The sequence below is a fragment of the Ambystoma mexicanum genome, chromosome 6p, assembly GCF_040938575.1.
Source record: "Ambystoma mexicanum isolate Mex_15411 chromosome 6p, UKY_AmexF1_1, whole genome shotgun sequence".
NCBI lineage: Eukaryota > Metazoa > Chordata > Amphibia > Caudata > Ambystomatidae > Ambystoma > Ambystoma mexicanum.
The window spans coordinates 253,986,140-254,013,725 of NC_090935.1; the positions used below are offsets into that span (position 1 = coordinate 253,986,140).

The 27,586-nt window shown below is 48.8% G+C and overlaps 1 protein-coding gene across 4 annotated transcripts in view; it reads left to right on the forward strand.

Moving 5' to 3' along the window:
• Positions 1 to 27,586, forward strand: part of SKA1 (spindle and kinetochore associated complex subunit 1) — a 369,748-nt gene that overhangs the window by 259,781 nt on the left and 82,381 nt on the right. For all 4 annotated transcript variants that reach the window (XM_069626972.1, XM_069626971.1, XM_069626974.1 and 1 more), the window contains one exon: positions 7,286 to 7,455. In XM_069626972.1, the coding sequence (XP_069483073.1) occupies positions 7,286 to 7,455 (170 nt within the window). The remainder of the gene's footprint in view (positions 1 to 7,285; positions 7,456 to 27,586) is intronic.

Genomic DNA, 27,586 nt, shown 5'->3' on the forward strand with positions numbered 1-27,586 from the left:
GTATGACCCAGCGACCAGCGATTGGTTACTACTAAGAAAGACAGTTCAGAAACAAAACTGCAACTGATTTTTTCTTTACCGAGGATTCCCAGCCTGACGACGGGGAATATTCATGAGCATATGAATCCATGCCAGACCCGTGCTGGAGAACAACAGTTACAGGTAAGTAACTTGTTCCTTTCCACACTATTTGTGTTTGGAAGTCATGATTGGCAATAGGTCCTTTTATTTTTGACAAGACACCAATAGGACTGTTATTATTTGATGGTTGTAGCTTGCTCCCATCTTTACATTTAGGTTTAGATAGGCCTTTTTCAAGCCCAATTGAAGTTGAATAAAAACCCTTGAATTGTGATAATTTGTATCTGTCTTACTGTTTGATGCCATGCCTTCCTTACACTACTCTAAGGGAATTCTCCCCTCAGAGGCAATCGGGCATGCCTCTGCATTTCCTTTGATTTTGCGGAGTTGCACCTGTGCCTTGGCACATGTTCCTTGATATGAGACACTGCTGGATCGCTAGTGTGTCTCCCGTCACCCTGGAGCAGCTGCTTTCCTCCTGATTCTGCTGCGTTTCCAACACGGCTATGGCTCCAGATGCAGCTACACTACTTCAAGGATTTCCCAGTCTGCCTATGCACAGCTTGCTCCCCAGCTCCGAATATGCGATTGGATCTCGGGAGATTTTAGAGTTCTCGACTTGTGGCCTAACGCTATGCCATTCAACTGTTTTCCCCATACTTCACCAGGAAGGGCTCTTTCTCTCTCAATCCCAGTGTTTATATCGCTCACCTCAGGGGCAGCAATTTCTCGTCCTTCTCAGCGGCGCTTCTCACTTCAGGTTTATGGATGCGGACAACACAATCCTTGGGTTACTCCTACGACCGTCCCCTTTCCTCCATACTGCATGGGTGTCACTCGCTAGGGACGGGAGACGGAACCTTTTTCACCAGAAAAAAACCTTCTTCGCCTTTAAATTTAGAGGAGCGCAGGGCGCGGACCTCGGAGCAATCGCTCCCCTGACTCCACCCACCGGTGCCACAGTAGTATGCGCTTCCTTGACTCTGCCCACCGGCGCCACTCCTCAGTCCCCATTCCCACGTTGACGGGAACAGGCCGATTTCACCAGCGCTCCTGGGTTTGGCTTCGGCCTTGTAATACCAAACGCTCTTTCCCGGATACTTTCTTCTGTCTTTTTGTCTCTTTTATCAATCAGGTACTCCTACCTACATCTGACCCCCACGCTCTTTGCCTCTGCAGCCTGGGCCCCGACCACGGCGGGGAGGATTGTACCGCGTGCAACGCACTAACGCTGCGTGCTCTGAAGAACAGGTTAGCTTGGTGGAGGGAGCTTTTCGAGAAGCCGCCTCCAGAGGACTTCAAGGACTTCGCCAGACACAAGTCTAGGCCCATGGTAGTTCTGCTTTTTTCCATTGCACGCCGCAAGGCTTACTCTTTCCCAAGGAAACGACCGAGCGGGAGGAACCTTTCAGATTCTCACAATAGCACTGGTACTGAGGCTATTTCAGCAACCGGCCGCCAGGCCGGGGGTCATCCGCTCCTTCCGGAGACAGTGCTGAGGGGCCGCAAGGTTCTATTACCGGGTGTACACCCGCAGGGCTATGCCTTAGTACCGGCCATATGTCCGAGGGGGTGCCTGCACACAGCACTACCAGCGATACTGCCAAGGGCAACACGCCTACCAGGCCCCGTCCTGAGGTGCAGGGTAGGTCTCATGCTCCACCGACAAGAATCCTGAAAGAGGCTGGGCCCAGTGAACCAAGCACCACGACTTTGGCATGTGGCACCCAGCTCGACAAGATGGCCGCCACGCCAGACATAATGGCCGCACATCCGAGTTACGAGGTGGTACTGGTGTCATCCTGGTACGTGGCCTACAGCTTATCCATTATCATTGCAGAGCAGTTTTACCCCGCAACCAGCTAGACCGAGTATGCACCGGCCCCAGCAGCCACCCGCTACCCGTCAATATCACCTGCCACCCCACTGGCCTCTGATGATAGGTTTTTTGATAGGTTCCTCACTTTTATGAGATCTTCTCAGATGGGGACCGTCCTTCGGGATGTGATCAGGGACATGCTCCCTCCAGCCCCTCTGCCTACGGTATAGTCATTCCGCCTATATCTCCAGCGCCACAGGCCCCGGTGCAGTCCCTTCTGCCCTTGCCGGATCCTTCGATTCCGGCTCCCCTGCCTCCCACAGTTCAGGCGGTTCCACGCCAGCCTCTGGCTGTGGCTCCCACTCCGCAGCCCTCGGCACTCCTCCACCCGCTCCGGACCAACCGGACACCATAGTGGACACTGACGAGGAGGAAGACCCCAACACACCGTCGTCAGCCAAGGCCTTCCATGAACGCTCACAGGTTTGGCAGAGTACTTGGGGCTCCCTCAACCCAAGGTCGAACAACCGGTGGCGGGGGTCCTGGCCGAGGTCCTCGTTCTACGCCCCGTGACTAGAACAGGCATCCCGAAGCAGAAGGAAGTTGTCCCATTGGCCAAAAAGGGATGGCTTAAACCCCACTCGGCCCAGCATCTCAATCAACGCCTCAACAGCAAGTATAGGCAAATGGATGGGGATCCACTCTTGCTGTCGGCGCACCCTCAACCACACTCTTCGGGGATCGTTGCAGCGTCATTTTTCTCCAAGCCTCAGTCATCCTCGACCACCTCGTTCTTGGCGCTTCTAGGCAAGGAGGAGAAGATCTTGGAGGCTTGCGGACAGAAGCTTTACTCCAACGTCACACTGCAACTTTGTCAATCTAATGCGGATGCCATGCTGACACCCGGTAACCAGAGGCTTTGGCGGGAAATAGCCGACTTCCTTCCGGTGCAGAGCCAGGCACGTTTCAAGGCAGGGCTGGCTGAAGCTAAATTGATGGCGCAGGACATCATGGAATCCACTGTGGCCCACATCGACACCTCCGGCCGGGCCATGTACATTGCCACGGACATGAGAAGGACTGCCTGGCTACGGGCTACTAAAGTCAACCCTGACATCCAGGAACGCGTATTGGACCTTCCATTCGAGTGTGGCAACCTCTTTCACTCCACCACCGATGAGGAGCTAGATAAAAAGAAAAACAGCTCTCAAATTGCAAAGTCTTTATCCTTACAAAGGCCACACCCAAGGCGTACACCCAGTCACATCAACGCTCCAATAAGGGGCAGGTGTTCAGCAGGTTCCAGAGCTTCCAAGAACAGAGATCTAGACAGCCCGACCGTTCTCTGAGTCAGCTCCGGCGCAAACCAAAAGGGGAGCAAGGGCTTCTTTCAGTCCCTCTCCTCCGCATCAGCCTCAGGGGGAAAGAAGGGATGACTTGTCCCTTCGGTCCACGTGTCTCTGGTGGGAGGCAGACTTGTCCTTCACACACAGTTTTGGCGTTAGAAAAACCGGATCCTCCCTGAAGTATCCACGGGGTACTGTCTACCCATTCCTCCCTCTCCTCCCTCCTCCACTCCCACAGATTGGGTCAACAACTCTGTTGGCGGAAGTTTGGTCACTCGTCGAGAGCCAAGCAGTGGAGGAAGTCCCAACCTCCCAGCGAGGCTTGGGCTTCTACTTCAGGATTGTAGCCATACAAAAGAAGAACCAGGCTGGCCTGAGAGTTGTGTTGGAAGTCCCCACCCTCAACCTCTCCCTCTTCAAAAATTCAGGATGGTTACGCCAGCACTCATTGCAGAGACACTGTGCAGGGGAGACTGGATGTGCACCCTGGATCTGAAGGACGCTTATCTACACGTCCCAATTTGGCAACCTCATCGCTCCTTTCTACGGTTCAGGATCATGGGCTGCCATTTCCGATACAAGCTTCTACCCTTCAGCCTCAACTCAGCCCCCACAGTATTTACCAGACTGATGAATGCAAGGGCAGCCCTCCTCGGGGCCCAGGGCCACCACGTCTACCCGTAGATGGAAGACTGACTCATCAGGGCGAGATCTCCGGAGGCGGTTCATCACACTTCTCCGCTCTTATCACACTCCACATGCTGGGAATTTTTATCAACCACAATAAGTCTCTGCTGCAGCATACACAAACCCTGACCTTTTTGGTCCTCATTTGGGATTGGGACACAAGTTCCAAGAGAGATTTCCCCCTCGGAGGACAAGATTATGGCCAATAAGAGGGCCGCGAGTCACTTCCTCAGCTGAGAGGTGAACTCGGCCTGGTAGTACCAGCATCTAATGGGTATCATGGCAGCGGTCCTGCTGACAGTACCACACACAAGACTCAAGATGAGGAAATTACAGCTGCTCTTCACAGCCTCATGGAATCAGGAGAGGGGATCCCAAGCAGAGCGTGTCTGCATTCCTCCCTATCTCCACGCAGACCTCATATGGTTGTCCACGGACTGCAACCTACGCACGGGCAAGCCCTTCCGGCAGGCGCAGCCGTAGGTCACCATCACCACGGATTCCTCCCTTGAAGGCTGGGGGGCCCACCCTGGACAACCAGTGTCCATGGAGTCTGATCCCTGCAGGAGCAGGAGTATCACATAAACTGGCTGGAACTGAAAGCTATCTGGCTAGCTCTCAAAGCTTTCTTCCTGCTCATTGGGGGCAGGGTAGTCCTCACCCAGATGGCAACTCCAATAGCATGAACTTTGTCAACAAGCAGGGCGGCACCAGGTCAACATGTGGAACTGGACCCTGGAGAACATCTGCCTGACTGCCATCCACTTCCCGGGGGAGTCCAACCCAGAGGCGGACAGGCTAAGCAGACTGGGAGTGGACAATTACGAATGGCAATTGAACAACAGGACCTGCTCTGGATCTTCAGCAGATGGGGGCATCCTCAAGTGGATCTCTTTGCCTCCTGGTCCAACAAGAAGTACCAGCAGTTCATGTCCTGGCAGGGGCATGGCCCCGGCTCTCTGGGCGACGCTTTCCAGATACAATGGAATGGCATGACAGTGTATGCGTTCCCTCCTACACCCCTGGTCCACAGGGTGATCTGCAAGATCAGAGAATCATGTCACCTCCATTCTGATAGCTCTGTGGTGGCCGGCGAGACCTTGGTTCTCTGAGCTTCTCAGCTTCTCGGACAGGCCACCCATTCACCTGCCGCTGGGTCCCGCTCACCTTCTCTCACAGCAGGGGGCAGGGACATCCACCCAGCTCTGCAGAAATTAGCCCTTGCAGCGTGGTTCCTGAGCAGGTCACTTTGAAGCATCTGCGCCTGTTGCAGGCTAACCTAGACATCATTCAGGGGGCTAGGAGCAAGGCTACTATGAGCCAGTACAAGAGTAAATGGACTTGGTTCTGTCACTTGGCAGACTCTAAGGAGATTGACCCCCTTACTTGCACATTGGACGATGTGCTCTCCTCTGCACACCTCGCTCACTCAGGTGTCCAGATTGATACATCCCTCAACAATTTTCCAGCCATAGGTGCCTACAGGAACGATGAGGACGTCTTCTCATCCAACCCGGTGGTCAAATGACATCTGGCGGGCCTCCCAGGCTCTACCCGGCCATCAAGAAACCACACTCTGTGTGGGATTTAAATGTAGTGTGGGGCACCTTGGCGCACAAACCTTTCGAACCAATGGCGTCCACGAACATCAGACTGGTCACCATTAAAACAGCTCTGTTAGTGGATCTCACCTCTGCGCGTAGAGTCAGCGAACTACAGGCACTGGTGGCTTCAGAACCCTGCACTGCTTTTCCCAAAGATAAGGTGGTCCTGACCATGCACCCCCGCCTTCGTGTTACCTATGTTTTTCACTGATCCTAAGGACGATGCTCAAAGGGTTTTGCACTGTCTGTATGTCAGACGCTCTCTCAAATTCTATCTGGACAGGACCAAGAGCTTCTGCAGGCCGGATGCTCTATTTGTCACCTTCGGATAGGGGTGGGGGGGTCAAGGGCTGGGTATCAGGCATCTAAGGCTGCATAGCAAGGTGGATGGTTTCACCCATCAAGAAGGCCTATGAGGGGCAGCACAAACCACTTCAGCTAACATGCATGCCCACGCTGTCAGAGCCAAGGCCATGGCCGTCGCATTCCAGAGACCGGTCCTGTGGCAGGTCATCAGCAGGGCAGCCACCTGGGCCACCCCTTTGGCTTTCTGCAAGAACAACTGTTTGGCCGGCTCCAAGTCAGACACGGCTTTCGGACAGGCGGTTCTAAGGAACTCGTTTTCCTAAAGAGAGTCACCTCTCCACCCTGGGGCTACGTTCAGTTGTAATAGACCATGCATTATGGAGGAAAGGGGACGGGACATGGGAGTAATTACTAGTTACTCACGGTAGTAACTAATGTACTCCTAGTCCATAGTCCCCTTTCCTCCATACGTCCCACCATCCTCTCCCCAAATAATACTGGTGTCATTAGGCAATGTTAATATTGTTGACGCGTCAATGGGGAATGAGGAGTGGCGCCAGTGGGCAGAGTAAGGCGAGCGCATGCTCCCATGGCCGCTCCCCCGCGCACCTCTAAATTTAAAGGGGAAGAAGGTTTTCTTTCTGGTGAAAAAGGCTCTGTCTCCCGTCCCTGACGAAGGGTGCTCATGCAGTATGGAGTAAAGGGGACTCTGGACTAGGAGTACGTTAGTCACTACAGTGAGTAACTCGTTTTTTCCCTCAACATTATTTAGGCACATTTTTACCTTTGTGAAGTGACAATGTCTTACCTTATTTAAATAGAATGCCTTAACATGACCTGGCCAACTGTTACCTGCAAGCTCTTTTAAAGGTTCACTTCACAAGATGGAAACTTTGATGGCAGAATTGATCAATGGTGGCCACCCTTTATGGGACTGATCTATGAAATTTTCGCTAAGGTATATGTGTTGTGGATCCTCCTACATCCTAGGCGTTTTATTCAGTGCTTATGAAGAATAGCTGCTTGTCACCCCTCCTCTGTTCTTACTTAATAATGTCTACCATGATGGACATTTTAATATGATTTTTACATTTTGAAGAGTGCATTGATGTTTTGTTATAGCAAAGAGAGTAGCTCAGTAAACATTTGTTTTTGCACTCGCATTTTGTCTTTAGTATCTAATGTACTGCTATGGACAATTTGACAATGCCAGTGTTTAACTGTACATTGCTTCTTGCTTTAGGTTATATGGGCAACCTTCTCTTGCTTACTACCAGTTTGATATTTGATTTTGCAGTAATCTGAAAATTATCAAATGTTTCTGAAATTGTATTGTGCGACTAAACTCTTACTGTATTTCGTTCTGTGAATTGTATCATTTTCATTTAGAAATTGTTCTAAAAAATGGTGTTCTAATGTATTTTTTGTATGCTTTATTTTAGTTATATGAAGAACCGCCTTACATATGACCAGATTAATGGTTTTATTGAAGAACTGACCAAGGCTGTGGTAGGCAAGTACAAGATTCTGCATCAGCCACCCAAGTCTATGAGCAATGTTGTTCGCAAACTATTCTACAGGTTTCAAGAAGAGGAAACGAAGGACACTAAGGGTAAGCTCATGCTTCAGTCTGCTTATCCCTTTGACAGTTTTCGATCAAAGAGCTTTGCTAGGGAGACTTTTCAACAATCATTTCAGGGGTGTAAAACAATCTCTCATAAGGGTAAGAAATGGCTCCAACCAAAACACAGACTAAACTCTGAGCAGCAAAGGCAGAGCAGTCTTCGCTTCACCCAAGGGAAGGCAAGGCAAGGCAAGGCAAGGGAAGGCAAGGGAAAAAGGCTAAAGTATATGTCCAGTTAGTCCTGATAGACACCCCACAGAATTATACTACACTGTATACTATACTGATAAATATACAGAGTATTACACATTTACCATAGGAACTGTACATCTGTACAACTGTACTGTCAAAATTTAGATGTGAACATACATATACATATATAAATTGTAATGCACATCACAATGATTTAAGATACACAAGAAATGTCATAAATCTTGATGCTTTTATTGTAGGACCAACGCGTTTCGTGTACAATTACTTCTTCAGCGGCAAATCATAATTATTTTTCATGACAATCTCTGAAAAAATTTAATATTTAAATAGTATTCATTAGTATGCAATGATGTTAAACATAAAATCTTTACAAACAGCAAACATTTAATATTCACATCTTCATATTAGTGAGATTTAAGACTAATTGGTCTCATAGTATTTTGTAAACAAATAGATAATTGCTAATAACCATAAAAACATAACTCATGTCACGTGTGTTGTCATATCTACCTATCATACATGATTTTTTCAACAAGTAACTCATAACCTGTTTATCCCATATACTATATGTTTAGATCTAAAGTCCATCAACACTCTCAATTTGTATTATGTTAGTCACAATCTCTATTTGCAAATAATACCTAAGGGGTATGGTCCCTAGTACTGTGCTAATTCAACACATAAAGAGTTGAAATTTCATAAACCCAAGACTATGGTAGCTGCTTACCAAGAAGTCCTAAGTAGGATCAAAATTTATTTCTATAACTATTATGCTCCTATATCCCCCCCTTTTTTTTGTATTGCATGGCTTAGCCTAGACATCGCATAAAGCGCATACGGTATGTAACCCGTCATCTTAACTTTCCTGCGACATGCAGGTTAATAATGATTATTCTTTTGACAACGCATGAGGGCACTTGTAAACACCTTAGGGTGTTTTTTGTGTTTCCATCTTGCGGCATTACGTACGATATTCTTATCTTCATTTTTTTAACATGTCGCATGGACGCATGCGCACTGAAACGTCACAATGTTTACACTGTGAAGTACTGCGATACGTCACACGCCTTCACGAACGAACACCATTATGTGAATTGCCCAGTATATAAAAAGCCTAGCTATCCCGTGTAGCTCATCCGGGAAGCGGCTTGGAGATCCAGTTGAGACCTCGTACATCTGTTCTCAAGTAAGTTCTATGGGATGACCATACTCCACCCCCCCCCGCCCCTTCTTTTCGCTAAACTTGCATCCTTCACTTACCTTTACTTTTCGATTATTTCCAGGAGATCCTTGTCGGTCCCTTGTATTTCGCTCTAAGTGGCTGTCTAAACTTTCTGCATTAGCTCACACATCGGAAGAACCTTTTGTTCTGGAGTCACTTTCTCATACTGATTTATGGTAAGCAGCCTTGTACTTACCTCTTACGATTACGTTCTGTTTTCTCGCCTTTTTTAAAAAAAATCATCTTTTGTATTTGATTATTAGGGATCCTCTATGATTCTTATGTTCCTGAGCTTCATGGGCCACTACAGAATGACTACTGTTCAGTACAAAACGCCCTTTTGATCCTACTTAGGACTTCTTGGTAAGCAGCTACCATAGTCTTGGGTTTATGAAATTTCTACTCTGTGTGGAATTAGCTCAGTACTAGGGACCATACCCCATAGGTATTATTTGCAAATAGAGATTGTGACTAACGTAATACAAATTGAGAATGTTGATAGACTTTAGATCTAAACATATAGTACACGGCATAAACAGGTTATGAGTTACTTGTTGAAAAAATCATGTATGATAGGTAGATATGACAACACACGTGACATGAGTTATTATGTTTTTTATGGTTATTATCAATTATCTATATGTTTACAAAATACTATGAGACCAATTAGTCTTAAATCTCACTAATATGAAGATGTGAATATTAAATGTTTGCTGTTTGTAAAGATTGTATGTTTAGTGTCATTGCATACTAATGAATACTATTTAAATAGTACATTTTTTCAGAGATTGTCATGAAAAATAATTGATTTGCCCTTGAAGAAGTGAATGTTAACGAAACGCGTTGGGCCTACAATAAAAGTATCAAGATTTATGACATTTCTTGTGTATCTTAAATCATTGTGATGTGCATTACAATTTATGCCTCGTCTGCAGACTCTCTCTCTCGCCTAGCCATTCCCTTACTGTGGTTACTATCTATCGGCCACCTGGTCAGGTTTCTTCCTTCCTCTCTGAGTGAGCAGACCTCTCCTCCTCACTCCTGGCCTCAACCACTCAACTCCTCTTTCTCGCAGACTTCAACATCCACCTGGATGCCTCCTGTCCCCCCTCTGAACTCTTTCGCGACATCTGCCACTGTCTCTCTCACTATTCTCCCCTCTGGCCCGACTCACACTGCAGGGCACACTCTCGATGTTCTGATCTCTTCAGACCTTCCCCTCTCTATCCCTCTCTCCACGCCTCTCTCCTGGAGTGACCAGTTTCTCCTTTCCTCCCACCTCAACCTTCCTACCCCGCAGGCCAAGCCACCTCCGTCACTGCCACCCACCTTCTCTGTCACCCGACCCATGAAGCACGTGTCAGTTGAGGCTTTCGCTGCCACCTTCTCACCTCCCCACCCCCCCGGCTGACTCTCGCCCTGACACAGCCCTCTCCACTCTCCACTCTGTTATATCTGATACTCTTGACATCCTTGCCCCTGTCATGAGAATCCGCCTGAAGCCCAAAGCCAAGTGCAACTCCTGGTATGACTCAGACCTCGTCAGCCTAAAACGCAAGTGCAGGGTTGCCGAGAGAAAATGGCGTGCTTCAAGCTCATCCACTGACAAACTGGTCTGCCGCCTGCTGCAAAGGCAATACCGGCTCTCCGTCCTCACCAAGAAGAGAGCTCATATCCAAGCCTGCGTCTCTGCGGCATCTAACAACTCGGCTGAACTCTTTAAAATCTGCAAGGAACTGGCCAATCCTGGCGCAGTCTCTACCCCTCCGGCATTGGCCTCTCACTTCATTTCTAAAACTCAGGACATCCTGTCCTCACTCTTCTCCTCTCATCCCTCTCCTGCTATTCCCTGCTCTTCCTCTGACCCTCCTGCTGGCACTCCTCCCTCCTTCTTTACCTTTCCCCTTTTCTCTCCAGATGAGGTTTCTAGACAAGTCTGATCTATGAAAGTCTCGTCGAAACGGGTTCACCCCTGTTCCTCCAAAACTATCAAGGATCACATCGACTCCCTGGCTCCTGCCCTAGCAGATTGCTGCAATCGCTCCTTCGCCACTGGAGTCTTCCCTTCCCCCCTGAAGCACTCCCTTGTGCACCCTCTTCTTAAGAAACCCTCTGCCGACCCCTCCTGCCCGGCTAACTAGCGCCCAATCTCCATAACTCTCTTCCTGGGTAAGCTCCTGGAGAAACTGGCCATCTCCCAACTCAATCTCAACACTGAATCTGTTGGTTGTCTTCATGACCATCAGTCTGGCTTCAGAGCTGCCAGAAGCATGGAAACTGCTCTCCTGAACATCCGTGAAGACCTGCTCTCCAACCTCGACTCTAACACCCCTTGCGTTCTTATCCTGCTTGATCTCTCTTCTGCCTTTGACACTGTCAACCATGCCATCCTGCTCAACCGTCTCTGTGACAACCTGGGTATCACTGGTCAGGCTCTGGCGTGGCTGACTTCTTTCCTCTCCGACCGACCCTCCCAGGTCCAACTTGGGTCCTTCCTCTCCGACATCTTTTTCTCTACCTGTGGTGTCCCCCAGGCATCTAACCTCTCTCCCTGGCTGTTCAACCAATACCTGGCACTCCTTGCCCACCGCATCGCTGTTCTGTCCCAACTTTCAGTGCTATGCGGATGATACCCAGCTCATTTTCAGGCTACCCTCGGCCTCCTCCCCCTCTCCTTCCCTCATCTCTGACCATCTGTCTGCCATCCAGGATTGGTATGCCGCCAACGACCTCTGCCTTAATGCCAGTAAGACTGAGATTCTATTCATCAGCACACCCACTCCCTCCTTCCCTGCAGCTCTCTGGCCGGCCTCTCTTGGCCCTCCTCCCTCTACCACCTGCAAGGCAAAAAACCTTGGGGTCATCTTCGACTCTGCACTCTCCTTCTCCCCTCACATCTCTGACGTCTTTAAGAGGTCACACTACCAGCTGCACCTCCTTAGAGGTATTCTTCCTTTCTTATCCTTCCCCCAGAAGCTCACCGTCTCCGGAGCCCTGGTCCTCTCCAAGCTGGACTACTGTAACAGCCTCTATCTAAATCTTCCTGCCTCCACTCTCCGCCCTATGCAACTTATCCAGAACAGGACTGCGAGACTTGTCCTTGGCCTCAAGCCCAGGGATCGTATCTCTCCAGGACTGAAATCTCTGCACTGGCTCCCAGTGGCTGCGAGGATTAAATTCAAAACCCTCTGCATTTTGTACACAGGGCCTTCTGAGGTCTGGGTCCGCAATACCTTCAACTCTCTCTTAATAAATATCTTCCTTCTGGAGCTCTTCACTCATCTGCCTCCAACTCCCTCAGGGTCAGTCGCTTCTCCAAGCAACGAGTTGATGGCAGATCACTCTCTTCGGCAGGGGCCTCTCTCTGCAACAGCCTTCCTGCCTCCCTGAAACTCGAGGAGAACCACCTCCGGTTCTGGAAACACCACAAAACCTTCCTCTTTGCTTCTGCTTTCTCTCCTCCCCTCCCTTGCTGAATTCCTGACTGAAATTGCACTGGTTACCTGGCCACCCTTTCTGAACTGTGGCCCAGGCCCGTGTCAACTGCCCACCTGCACTGCCTCCCTGGCAACCCCTGCACTTGGGGACTGTTTTCTGTATCCCTTCAGTCCCATTTCCAGCACTTTGTCCGCACTTCCTTGCACTTGCCTGTTTTATGTGTTTTATTTATCTTATTTATTCCACTTCCCATGTGCTGCACTTTCCCCTCTCCCTTCCCCCCTCGCACTTTTCCTTCCCCCCTTCCCATGCACTTGCGAGATCTGAATGACACCTGGCCTAGTAGGATTGTTGTCTGTCCTCCCTTTGCCCCCCCCCCTTGCCTCATTGCGCCTTGAAACACTTGTGTATAGGCGCGTTATAAATGCCATATCATATCATAATTTATATATGTATATGTATGTTCACACCTAAATTTTGATTATATCCAAAGACATGTAAACATCTCCTTTCTTTGATAAAAAGAAAGACAAAATTAGCAATTATACTTTTCCTTTTATTTAAAAAAACAAAAAACTAGGACTCTTAATTGAGCCTCTTTGATGGTGCAGAGGACGGGAGTTCCCATACACGGGAACTTGTCTGCTTAGGGTTGACCCTTCCCACCCCTAAAGCTCAATGTAAGGCTTATAGCTGATGGTAAACTTTATACATTGTAATGCTAAGGGGGGGGGGGGGGCAGAAAGGGTGACCCCCAGATATAGGCAACACATGTCACTTACAACTGGATCCTGACCATGACTATGTGGAATTTCCAAATAATGAAGGCCGTTTGAGGGGGTTGGGGGGTTACCCAACTTTTTTATTTTGGTGCTGTTATTCTGAAATGCCCCTATTTCAGGGGGGGGGGGTTCATCCCCAGAGCTCCCTGACAACCTACCCATGCTCTCACTCTTTAAAACGATGTGAGTGATCTTTCTAAAGCAATTTATTTTCAATATTCGGTAAGTGAAAAGGGGATTTTCACTTAATACCCAGGACCCACAGTGTCGTTCCAGGAACACACTATATTCCCCACATGTAAAAAGGTAACTCCCAGGTAAACCATATATTTAATTGTAGTACCTAGAAGAAGTGAAAGGTTAACAAATGTAAACATTGCCACGAGGGCCACCAAAAGTGAGATATAAATTAGTCAAACAGTACCGGATCTCACCAAGATCATGTTCACGCCTGTAATTAAATAGAAACACTACCACTTTTGGTTGGTACACTATTGTATCCTGTGGGAATGGAGTGAAACGTCATTACATTTTATTCCCTTACAAATCACAGGAAAGTACTAAAAGTCCAATGTTTGCCGATAATCTCCAGTGACCATCGGATCCATGAAAAATGTCTAGTCAGGTAAGTACTTTTTTCAAGAAGGGTTGAAAGCTTTGTATTGTAGATGTTGTCCACATGGGAAGTGTGGCCATAGAGCAAACGCCGGAGGCATTGGCTTTCATCACATACCACCCAAACTCTGCAATGCCCTACCCAACACACTCAGAGCAGAACCCTCTCTATACTCCTTTCACAAATCCCTCAAAACCAAGCTAATGAACTTGCCTCAAACACTCATGATAACTAAGCTGTCTGTGTCCAATGAAACTCTAAGCTGAAAGTATAACTGCTAATTGTTATGTAAACACCAAACCTTCTATCCTGCTTCTTCCTTTTGTAACCAGCAAGTCTTTCTGTAACGGCGCCACAATGCCTAAGGGCTGCTGCGCGCTTTAAAAAAAAATGCTAATAAATAAAATAGAGGCAACTAACCCAGGGAACACCAGAGACCATCCTCTTGAAGAGCTCCATGTTGTATGCAAAGCAGTATGCTGAGCAACATACGTCAATAATGATTTGTGGCAGAGAGTGGCATGCAACAACCAGACCCAAAGAACATATTTGGACCAGGCGGCATGTCTTTGCAGCGCCAGCTCTTGAGAATTTGGCTTGGAAACAGCAGGAGAAACCGGTAAGTACAAGGGTGGGTGAGGATATGGAACCCTGACACTTAGAATATGGACTATCAATGTGCGTTTCAAGCATGATGACCCTCCCGGTAGAAGCAGCATCAGCAGTGACCGAGAAGAAACCAGGAAGCTAGAAGAGCCCAACAAAGGGGATCCTAGCAGCTCAAGAGGAATTTTTCAGCAAGTACGCACTACAGCGCTCGTCTCCAACTGATGAGCCTGTAAGTAGGAGTGGGATGGGAGAGGGAGGAAAAACTCAGGAAGGGCTCCTGGCAGCCTTAATCAGAAACCGGGGCAAGGACAAAGGGTCCATCCAATATGGCCACACCAAGTCACCCAATGCAGCAGCCGATCTTTGTGGCAGGCTATATCCTCCAGTAAAAGAAACCTGAGAATTGAACAAGGTCACTTCTGTAACTACCACACTCCCTTTAATCTCTTCCTTGGTATCCCATTGTTTCATCGTTTTTTTTCTGCAAACTCACCTTTCCACCTCGCTTTCTTTAGACCGTTCCCCTAGCTCTTTCTCCTCTTTTGTCTACTCTTTTTCAATTTTTTTCTCCTTTTTCCCACTAGTCCATCTATTTCCTGTATCCATGCAGCTCAATATTGCTTTATCAGCAAATCTTACGGACTGCCTTGTTTTCTCACATTCTTTTGCATTTGGCTTTCTCATACTCTTAATGCCTGACTTTGATTGCCTCATTTTCATATTCTTATCCTCTTTTTATCACTACTGTCCTTACCTGCTGCTTGTTCTCAAACCCTCCTTTTGCTCCCCTGCCTATTTTTGCTTTGCAGTCATTGCAAAATACACTTAACTGCTAGCATAGTTTGAGTAATTCAGGAGTGCCGATTTCCAATCGTAACTGACTCTTCTCCAGCATGGGGTCTGGCATGGATTCACATGCTCATCAATATTCCCCATCGTCAGGCTGGAAATCCTCAATAAAGAAGCTTCAGTTTTGTTTCTGAACTGTCTTTCTACTAGTAACCAATCACTGGTCTCTGGGTCACACTGCCCCCAGCCAATGACTGCCCTCTACCTAAGCCCCTCCTCTGGCAGCCATCTTCAGATTTTTACTGCACGGGAGTCCTTGTGCTATAGCTCTCGAGTTTTTACTGTGTTTTGTGATTTTTCAAAGAGTTTAATCTCATTTTTTCGGTCAATCGAGCCTCAAGCTCCACCGATTCTACTTCCGATCAACGGGAGCCCGTTTCGGAATTTTCTACGCCCCTCAAGGGCGAAGTTTTCGTTGAGTTTCGCTTCTTGGAGGATTCCGGAAGATCTTTGAGGCCTACCCCGCATGGACATGGCCCAGGACAAAGGAAACACGACTCCCGGATCCAAGCTTTTCAGGAGCTGCCCTGGAATCAGATTACAAAATGTCTTCAAGGAGGATGAGCATTCGTGATGCCTCTACTTCCTTCACAAAGACAAAACGCACGTGGAGAAGGACACTGCGTTTTTCAAGAATATATCCGAACGGATTATGAAGGATCGTCGTATCCGACTCACCAACTGGCTGGAGGGGAAGAGCCCAGTAGCAGGTGAGAAGAAGAAGTCCGAGCGGTCTTCTAAGACCTTTGAGGGTGCTCTTGCGACAGGGGACCCAACAAAAGGCAAAGCACTGTGAGTCAGCGAGCACCGGGAGCGCTGATCAGTCAGGCTCCTCGGCTGCTAGGCAGGGCGCATTGTCACCGACGCCATCAACCACGAGCCAACGCTCTGGCTCGGGGAAGAGGAAATCGGAGAACCCGGGTAAGCTTTGGGAGAAGTCCTGATCGATCTCAATGGAGATAGCTGAGGGGGAGCGAGGCGGTGACCCTCCCCCCAAGGTGACAGCCTCGGGCACGCCCAAAGTCGCGAAGGCCCTGGTTCACAGGGCTAAGGCCTCGATCGAGAGAGTCGTGGTGGCCCTGGCGAAGACTGCAGAGGCTACCCCGGTGGAGACGACGTCTGGGCCTAGAGTTTCCCTGCCACCGCAGAGGGAATCCTCTTTTCAGGCCATTGATAAGACCCCCGTGAAACCCTGGGAGGAGAAAGAGGTGGGGGCCCGGTGGCCATTACAGACACAGATACCATCACTGAAGAGGAGCTGGCTGGCGTCGCAAAGATCATGAACAAGAAGTTCGAGGAGGTCCCGTCCTACGGGAGGAATCTCGACGAGGCGGACGAAGAAAGCGACGGCGGTGCCGACGAGGAACCGCGGGCCGTGGAGGGGACAGAGGATCCTACTCCCCAACCGTTGCTCCCGTCGCACTTAGTACCGTCGCAAGTTGCCCTGTTCCTGGGAGCCAGACTCGACACTGTGGCGCGATTGGCCTCCCCGTCAGAAGAAAGGACAAAGGCCATCCTGGGCAAGGTGCAACGGCTATCGCCAATGGAGGTTGCCAGAGTGAGGTCCATCAAGTCCCTACTCGGCATGATTTTGTTGTGCATCTATCTCTTGCGCCTATGCAGGCTGCGGATGCGACCACTGCAGGAGTTCCTCGACGCCCGTTGGATGCGAGCGGCAGGCAGTTTCGAGGACAGGATCTCACTCAACGAGACTTTCCGACAAGCGATCCGGTGGTGGGGCACCGCGCGCATATGGTGGCGGGCATGGACTTCCAGACCCCGACACATCAGGAAACGGTGATGACGGACGCTTCCTTGGAGGGATGGGGTGCGCACACTGGAGATCTCCACGCAAGAGGCCTTTGGCTCCCGGAGGAGAGGTACCTGAACATCAATGTCCTGGAGCTCCGAGCCGTGTTCTGGGCCCTCAGGTCATTCCTTCCGTCCCTCAAGGGCAAGGTGATAAGGATCTTCACCAACAACACCACCGTAATGTTTTAACTCCGGAAGCAGGGGGGCACCAGATCCCCAGCCTTATCCAAGGAAGCGCAGGATCTATGGCACTGGGCGGTCGCCCAAGGGATGTTTGTGGTGCCCTTCCATCTGGCAGGAATAAAGAACACTGTCGCCGACTCACTCAGCAGGGAGCTGCGCTCGTGCCACGAGTGGGAGCTGCGTCAGGATCAAGTGGATCTCCTATTCCGACGATGGGGCAATCCAGAGATCGACCTATTCGCGACTGCAACGAATGCCAAGTGCCGGAGGTTCGCCAGCAGGTTTCCCCACCCGGGGAGCATGGGCAATGCCTTCTCATTCCCCTGGGACGGCCTATTCCTGTATGCGTTCCCGCCGTTGCCATTGCTGCTGCGACTCATCAGGCAACTCAGACGGTCCCGGTGCAGGATGATCCTCGTTGCACCAGCGTGGCCCAGGCAGATTTGGTTCCCGGACCTTCTGGACATGTCAGCGTCCCCCCCAGTGAAACTGCCGACGGACGCGGATCTTCTCGCCAGAGAAGGAGGTGCCATCCTCCACCACGACCGTGGTCGCTGAACCAGCAGGCCTGGCTCCTGCCGCACTAGAGTTCGGAGGGTACGATATCCCGGCAGACTGCAAGGAGGTGCTTGTAAAGGCCAGGGCGTCCTCGACTCTCAAGTGCTATGGACACAAATGGAAGAGGTTCTCTGTCTGGTGCTGTGCACAGAAGATTAACCCTCTGCGGATTATGGCCCCTCAAGTGCTGCTGTACTTGCTATCGCTGGCCAAGGCGGGGCTGGTGCATGCCTTCATCAAGATCCATCTGGCGGCTATCTCCCACTACACCAGAACTCCGGAATGCTCGTCGCTATGGTCTAATCGCCTGGTGAAGGATTTTATGAAAGGACTGTTCCGATCGTTCCCGCCGGTGAAGCCTCCGGCCCCGGCGTGGGAGCTCAACATGGTGCTGACCAGGCTCATGGAGCCACCCTTTGAGCCGCTGCATTCGGCACCGTTGAAGTTCCTGTCGTGGAAGAAAGCGTTTCTTGTGGCCATCACCTTCGCACGACGAGTGGGAGAGATCCAGGCCCTCTCCTGTAAACCTCCATACCTGACTTTCCACGATACGAGGGTGGTGCTCAGGACGCACCCCTCCTTCATGCTCAAGGTGCTGTCGGACTTCCATCTCAATGAGCCCTTGGTGTTACCTGTTTTCTTCCCATTGCCGGCTGAGAGGACTTTGCACTCGCTGGATGTAGCTAGAGCGCTGAAGTTCTACGTGGATCGCACGAAGAGCCTTCGGAAGACATCACAACTGTTTGTGAACTTTGGACCTGTGAACCAAGGGAAGGCCCTCTCGTAGGCTTCCATTTCCAGGTGGCTCTTCGGCTGCATCATGCACTGTCACAGGTTGGCGAACCGACCGTAGCCCGGCCGTCCGAGAGCCCATTCGACCAGAGCGATCGCTGCTACCACGGCGTTCCTATCTGGTGTGCCCCTGTTGGTCTGCAGGGCTGCTACGTGGAGGTCGACGCACACCTTCACGAGATTCTACTGCGTCGACCGGGATTCCAGGGAGGAGTCCAGGGTCGGCCAGGCAGTGCTGCGCAACCTGTTCGCCTGAAGGTGGGCCTGGTGAGGAGGTAAGAGTTGATTAATGTTGAGCCTTGCCACCTCCCGTGGTTGTGCATGTGTGTACGGCTATGTATTCTTATATTCATGAGCATGTGAATCCATGCCAGACCCCATGCTGGAGAAGGAACAAGTTACTTACCTGTAACTGTTGTTCTCCAGCATGGGTCTGGCATGGATTCACATGCAAACCCTCCCTCCTACCCCTCTGCGGCTCGTCTCTTGGTCCTACTGCCACTTTACGTGCTACCAAATCTGAAGATGGCTGCCAGAGGAGGGGCTTGGGTAGAGGGCAGTCATTGGCTGGGGGCAGTATGACCCAGAGACCAGTGATTGGTTACTAGTAGAAAGACAGTTCAGAAACGAAACTGAAACTGATTTTTTTCTTACCGAGGATTCCCAGCCTGACGACGGGAAATATTCATGAGCATGTGGATCCATGCCAGACCCATGCTGGAAAACAACATTTACAGGTAAGTAACTTGTTCCTTTGGTTGTGTGTCCCTTCTAAAATGTTTGTATGCACTAATTGCCTTGTCTGCTGCTCCCCTTAGCTGACAGCAGTGCACCAGGTTAATCCCAATTACCTGGAAGTCAATCCATGTCCGTCTGCCATTCAAGCCTGGAGAAGCTCTGAGGTGGGTGTGTACAGAGAGCCAAGAAGTCTGCCTGGTGGTCAGCTTTCTCTCAGAAGTGGTTACAGAGCAGTGGTCCCCGAGACCTGTTAAGTAGTTGGCATAAATAAGGAATCCATGTGGCCTAGAACTGGTGTGACTCTACATCAGACACCGAATGTACACACTGCATCTTGCTGGATGCAAATTTGGCCATGCAATCAAAGGCACAATGTGATTAGTTTGATTTTGTAAATATGTTTTATTATCACTTTCAGAGAATTATTCTCTTTGCATGTTTACGTTGATATATGCATATTTGGAATGTGTAAGATTCAACCAAGTGTCTGGTAGTCTTGGTATTCCAAGGTCCAGTTTTAGGGAAGTGAAGAATTGCAAGAGGTTTAAAAAATTGGCCTATTGTCTGTCAGTTGTTTGACCTTCTGATGGTGGGGCACTGAGCTGGGAGAGGCCCAAGCTCAGAAGGTGGCCCGGGTGGTGAGCCCGGTTGTGTCCATAGAGAGTGAAGGGTAGGGTTGCTGGACACAGCTGCTGACAGCAATCTAGGTGGCACCCGCCGGACGCTCAGTGAGGCATAGTGATCATCTCTGTTCCCTCGGCTCCAAGCGCAACCACTTCCACAGCAAGCACTAGACTCACCACTAAAAGTCCATTGTGTTGAGCGCGGACCCAGAGGTGAGCTTCCGTTGGAAATACGTAGCCATAGAGAGAATATAAGAAATGTGAGGAACTGGTAAGAACAATGCAACATTGACACAGACTTATGGGGGCTCTTTTATACATTCCTGACAGTACAGGTCGGAAATGAGCGGCTAGGGAGTTGGGGCAGCTGCATTGGAGCCAGGTGCATTTGGTATCTGTGACTTTTGCTGCCACAATTCACCTAGTCCTCCCCTGAGGAAGGGGAAGAACAGTTAACCAAGTTTGAGCTCCAAAATTGATATGTAAATAGTTGTCTGCATTTCAACTGTAGGTAGCATGGTAACTCCAGGCTCCCGGCCCATTTATATTCATGAATTGCCCTGCACGTCCGTTTTCATGAGTGTATAAGGACCCAGATATAGGCAGTGGCCTATTGCCCCTGCCAATGCTGTTGTGCAAAATGGCAGTGATCATTAGTGTGCAGCTGTGTTGTGGGGTAAAAGGACTCTTAAATAAGTACATCCACGTTTGCTGATATTAATATAATTCTGCACCAGTTTGCCACGAACCATATTCTTTCGTGTAACATCCTCCCACTTTTTTGTACTACTTTTGTTTAGTAAGTCAAACACTAACCTACACTCTAACCCTATACTGGGCCTTGGCTGATGTTCCCATGTGTATGGGATTATTTATCCTCACCCTAAATCAAATTCTAACTTTTACATTTATTCTAACTTAAGTAGTTGCAAACGTTAAGCCCGTCTTTCAAATGTATTCTAAATTTCACCTGGTGGTATTTCACATGTGGGGACCTTGTGTTCTTTGTACTCTATAGGAAATTGTTCAATTGGAGGAGCATATTGAAAAGGCACATAAACAATGCTGATGATGTTACAACATGCATCACCATGTTTTTTCAATATGCAAAATATTATGCCATCAAATTCATGGGTAGAGTTAATTTCTCTTAGGTTGAGGAGATGAAGCAAGATCATTGACCTGGCAAGGATATTTCAAAGCCGTTTTTCATCTGTTCTTAATCTGTTTCAATTTATTTCAATACCTTTCCGTTATTCTTACTTTCACTGTTTTATTTGCTTAGTTTTTCCTGCGTTCTGTCCCTCTTCTATTTGTGAGTGTCATCTTTTATTTCCTTTACCTACCTGGCTATATTTCATTGATATTTGCCTTTCCTTTTTTACCATCTTTTGCATTAATTTCATAATTTCTCTGTTTAGCTTTCTTTCTCTTTTGATAGCTTTACATTCTTTTCTTGCTGTTCCTATTTCTCACTCTATCGTTTGGCTTTTCCTCACTTTTACCCTTTTTCTATGCTTTTCTTATGTTTCTTTTTCTGCCCCACTAGCTATTCTTACTTTCATTTTCCCACTCTTATTTTTATTTACCATTTTCTTTCACTATTGCTAATAACTTGCCAAGCTCAGGAAGTTTTCTTTTTTCAGCAACATACCAGTCTACCCACAGTACATGAGCTTTCTGACTTGTACCTAAGGTACCATCTTGATCTTTCTAAAGGTACAACTAATATCCTTCAGGCCACATGTAAGTATTCTGGAATCGGTCCAGTAAGAGAAAATGGCAGGTGTTTCTACTCTACCCTCTTATCAGATATACCGGTTCCCTGTGGTAGTCCCTTTCATCTGTTCTGTATTTTGTTTGTAAAATATTTGGCAGTCATAGGCAGTTAAGGAATTTGTTTCTCACTGTGTAAGTCTTCCCCCATTTTGAATTTTTAAATTAATTTATTCAAACTAAACAACTATACAAAAAAAACACACAGTGCATGTATCAACAGTTCAATTATTCACTACATAATTTTGGTCACTGCTCCCCCCATCAGACCTCCCCCCTCCCCTTTATGAGCCTATTTATTCCACACCCTCTATATCTGCTGCACGTGGCGGGGTCTCGCCGCCCGTGGATTCTATCAGGTCTTGTATTGTTCCAAACAATTCCACTTTTCATGATTTCCATGCCATCAGGGTTCCCACCTCCTCCCCCTCCCCTGCAGTACTTGCTTCTTGACATACCATCGTTTCTGCCTCCGCCCATTTCTGCAGCTCTTTCCACCACACCTCCACCCGTGGCCTGTGACATGTCTTCCAACTCATGGCAATCCTTCGTTTTGCAAGCACATATGCTAGGTCTTTCAGTTTACCGACGTGCTTAAGTTTCTGTGATCTAGGGAACCCACCCCCCCAACAAGCAGGCCCAGGCTGTATCTATGATGATCATGACCCCCTTCTCCGCTAGTTTCTGTGCCACTTCCCTCCTGAAACGCTCAATTACTGGGCATGACCAAAACATGTGGATCATGTCGGCCTTTTCTTCGTCACATTTGGGACATGCTTGTCGTCCAGCATTTTCAAACCTGGATATCTTCAGAGGTCTCATGTATGCTCTGTACGTTATATACAATTGTATCTGTTTTAGTCTCGCATTCCTTGATACCTTTTTGTGATACCCCCAGGGCACGTTCCCACATCACGTCTTCCATCGGGACTCCTGCTTCCGCTTCCCAGTCTAGTCTCAATTGTGTCAAATCCCTCCCGACCTATTACTTCTATGATAGCATCTGGTTCTTCTGCCAATACTGCCAATACTGTTTCAGGCCATGTTTTCTGGATTTTCTGCACCATTCTATGATATGTAATGTACTGGCCCGTGTGTAACCCTGTTTCCTCCCCCAGCACTTCAAAATCCGTAATGGTCCCCTCTTGCCAGATGTCCCCTAACGTTACCAACCCAACCGATTCCCAATGGTTCCTGATTATCCTCAGCTGCTTATCTTCCCCTGCCAATGCAACCAGTGGTGCCTGCGGAGAGCATGGGGATGGGTTATCCATCATCCGGCATGCCCGGCGCCACATTTTCCACCCAAGCATCATCATCCTAGGGCGCTCTCTCATTTCTGTCTTGGGTAGCCAGATCATCTCTCTTAAGTGAAATGGGGTGCAATCTTGTCCAAACAACCTAAATTCGGGGGTCGCTTCATCCAAGAGCCATTTGGCCACATATTGCAGCTTGCTCGCCACATAATAAACCTCAAAATTAGACAGTTTTATCCCCCCTTTTTCATAAAAGGTTTGCAGCTTCCATAGCGCCACTCTGTTCTGAGTACCATGCCACAGGAAATCCCTACACATACTGTTCAGTTTGGAAAAGAACTTCTTGGGTATCATGTATGGAATATTACCAGAGAAATGCAGGAGCCTAGGTAGGACCACCATCTTCAACATTGCACCTCGTCCCATCATTGCTAGTGGCAACTTCACCCAGAAGTTCATACACTTCTCGATTTTCACAATAGCTACCTCAGTGTTGTGCCTATGTTCCTCTTCTACCGTGTGGTACACGTCTATACCGGAAAGAACTAACCGCCCATGGTATTTGCAGCACCGGTAACCGTCACACAGGGGTCCCCTTATAGCTGTCCAACGGAAAAATACTAGATTTTTGAGGATTCACTGCTATCCCAGACAGCCCTGCATATCTCTCCATCACCTCCAGAATGTACTGGAGATTTTCTTCCGGGTGCCTCAAGTACAGCAACAAATCATCCGCATATAAGGAGATCAGGTGTCGTTCCCCTCCCACCTCGATACCTATCGTATCATATTGTTGTCTGAGGTATATTGCTAGGGGCTCAAGGGCTTATATGTAAAGCATCGGGGACCATGGGCACCCCTGCTGGTGCCTCTGCTAAGTTGCCATCTCTCGGATATCACTGATCCCGTTTTAACTCTGGCCAGCGGCTCACTATACAGCATCTTTGCCCACCTTGTGTAACCGGACCCCATTCCGAACCCTTCCAGGGCTGCCAGCAGCCATGGCCACTTGACCGAATTGAAAGCTTTCACCGCGTCCAAGGACACGATCGCCATTTCGCCTTCATTTTTACATCCTCATTCGATCACCCGTTGGAGTCGCCTGTGATTATGCGTTATATTTCTATTCAGGACATAGCCCGTCTGATCGAGGTGTATTAGTTTGCTAATTACTCTTCGCAATATGTTTGCCAAGACAGCCGTCAATATCTTGCTGTCTTGGTTCAACATCGACAAAGGTCTGTAAGAGCCACAGCTATGCCCAGGCTTGTTGGGTTTGGGAAGCGGTATTATGATCGCTTCTCTGAGTGATTCTGGCAACCGCCCCCCCCTCAAACGCTTCATTTAACATTTCTAGCATTGGGGGGAGCACCTCCTCTCTGTATACTTTATAAAATTCACTTGGGAATCCATCCGCCTCCGGGGTCTTACTAGTAGGCAGCTGCCTCCACCACTTCTTCTAGCTCCTCCAGAGTGACTGGTGCATCCAGCTCCTCTCTTTCCTCCACGCTTATCATAGACAGCCCTATGTCTTCTAGTGTTTCAGATATTTCCCCCGGGCTACTTCCCTCCTCATCCCCATATAGCAACTTTATCCGCAAACTCCTTGTTAACTCCTTCTTGGGTGTCCACTACACTACCATCTTCTCTCAGTATTGTTCTTTTCGTGGGTCTGGGAGTTTCGCTCTTGTATAACCATGCTAAGAGCCGTCCTGTTTTATCCCCTCCCGTGTGCTGTCTCTCTACATATTTTTTGTAGTTGAGGTTGCAGAGCCTATCCCAATATTCCGCACATTTCTGCTGTAGCTTAAGTATCAACTCCATGTCTTCACTTCCACCCTTTAATGCCTTCTCTAGTTCCCTTTCTGTTCTTTGTAGGTCAGCCAAACCCCCCCACCCCTCTGCAGGCCTTTTGATTTTGCTATGGTAACCCCTCGCATCACTACCTTGAAAGCTTCCCATAATGTACTTGCCGAGTCAACGCTACCAGTATCCGTCTCGAAGTAGTTAGTAATCTCCTCCCTTATGTCCTCTCTAAAAACTGGGTCCTTAAGCGCCTCTGCTCGGAGGCGCCATGTCAGAATTCGTGCTCTCGGGGGGAAGTATTGCCACCCGAGAACCAGGGGCGAGTGATCCGAGAGGACCCTCGCTTTATATTCTGCCTGAGTAATTTCTGTTATTACATCCGACGTAGCAAAGACATAGTCCAGCCTTGTATGCAGCTGCTGCGGGGCGGAATAGTGCGAATATTGCCTTTCTTGGGGGTATTTCGTTCTCCACACATCCGCCAGACAAAACTCGTCTAGCAGTACCTGCAGTGCTTTAGCCGCTGGGGTGGGTCTATCAATCTTGCCATCTGATCTATCTACCTTGGGGTTTAGTACGCAGTTAAAATCCCGGCCCCAGGTCACCGCACTACCCATACACATACCAAGGTTGGTGCACAGAGTTCTAAAATATGCTGCCGTGTTCTGGTTGGGGGCATATGTATTTACAATGCTTATCTCCTTATTCTCCACCAACCCTCTCAATATGACCATCCTCCCATCCGTTTCCGACTACTTCCTGTAATAGTTCAAATGGGACATGCGGCGCCACCCAGATAAGTACTCCTCTAGCATAAGCAAAGTATGTCGAGCCCACCACAACCCCTTTCCATTTCTTTACCACCATCTCCATCTTTTCCCGTGTCAGATGTGTTTCCTGCAGCAGTGCTATATCTATCTTTTGCCTCCGTAGGTACAACATGACCTTATTCCTTTTCAGATAACTGTTAAGTCCCCTGACATTCCATGTGATTATTTTAAGATCTCCCATAGCTTGTTAATGTTCCCCTTCCTCTCCTCAAACGGATCCCTCCCACCCGCGCAGCGCAAATTCAATCATCCAACTATTCTATATAGGCTAATGTTCAAACTTAAACTCCCCAAAAATATATACACACCAAACTCCCTCCTCCCAACCCTTCCCCAACAACACCCTCCCCAACTGTTGCCCAGCTCCATCCCTGGATCTCAGGCACCCCCACATCTAGCCCCGTCCAGCACAAGCCTATGCTCAGGGCTCAGTAGGGTGAAGTCGCCCTAGTGGCCACTTAACTACTACAACAATTACTACTTGGGGGGATACGCTACCTTTTGCTGACCGCTCCGATTTACTATATACATTCCAGCACCTGTTGCGCTGCCCGCACTGTTTTCACCAGATAATAATCTAGTCCATCATGTCCAAATGTCATTTGTTTACTTAACCATTTCCCGACCCTATTTTGTTCCCCAGTTCCGTTAACTTATTTCCTAGCTCCTCCCACCTTCAACCCCCGCAGATTACATTATAGTCACTTATCGTGTCCTTGCTGATCTTGCTCTTCATCTCGTTCCGGACAGCCATTCGCATCCAGCCAAGCCGCAGCCTCCTCCGGGATGTCGAAAAACAATGTTCTACCTTTATGGAAAATTTTAAGCTTTGCAGGATACAGGAGCATGTATTTATATCCTGCTGCGCACAGTCGTCTCTTGACTGCCACGTAGCTGACCCGCAACCTTTGCACCTGCATAGTGTAGTCGGGATATGCTATAATAGTTGCGGATCCTCTCATTATCGTTCCTCCCTTCCGGAAAAATTCCAAAATCTTCTTGCGATCCTTATAGTTCAGAATCTTTGCTATGATTGCTCTAGGAGGAGCCCCTGGCTGAGGTCTTCTCATCAGCACCCTATGTGCATGCTTGACTGCAAACCCCTGAGAGAGCTCACCAGCTCCTATCTCCTGCAATATCATGTGCTCCACATAGGTCGTAGGATCTTGTCCCTCCTCTCCCTCCAGGAGCCCGACCACTCGCACGTTGTTGTGCCTCGCCCGCCCTTCTGCTTCCTCAGCCCGATTCTCCAGATTGGCCACCTGTCGCTTCAATATATGTACTTCTCTGGCATTATATGCGCCGGTTTCCGCATTGATCTTCACCACACCTTCCAGGCTACTCGTCCGCTCCGCCAGGGCCCTCACGTCCTGTCTCAGCAAGTTGACATCAATTCCTACTGCGTCTATTTTATTCTCCAATGCAGTTCTCATGTCCGCCATTGCTGTCCCCCATGATGTACTTAGCTCTGTTATGGCCCTTAGGATTGCGCTGTCCTCTCGAGAGGCGTCTACCTCTGTCGTCGTGGTTGCTTTGCCCTGCGCATTTGTGCCGGGAGATTGTTGCGTTTTCACAAAAATGTCCCTCGTGGACTGTTTACTTTTAGCTCTTACACCTCTTCCAGACATTTTGCCGCCTTGTTCTTGTCCTAGGACCTGCCCCTTCCGAGACTGACTGCTAGAGCTCATCTTGTGCGCCTTGCATATGGTGCAAGTTCCAATGCTTCCAATTTCTTAGTTCTTTAAGCTGTGCACTGGCAGGTTGTATGTTCCAGGGCTCTCCTTCGTCCCACTAGCATAAGCACTACACTGTGTGCTGTCTCTCAAGAGGGGGGCGGGGGGGTTGCCCCACTGTCTTCCCTTCCAGGCGATCCTCCCCTTGCCACTCTGGGGGGGGGCACACGTTTGTCACACGCGCCTCCCTCTCCTCTATTAGTTGCCAGTGTGTGTTGAACTTTCGTGTGCATGAAGGGAGCCCGGCTCAATACTATGTTCTTTTCGCGCATTCAGCACGATC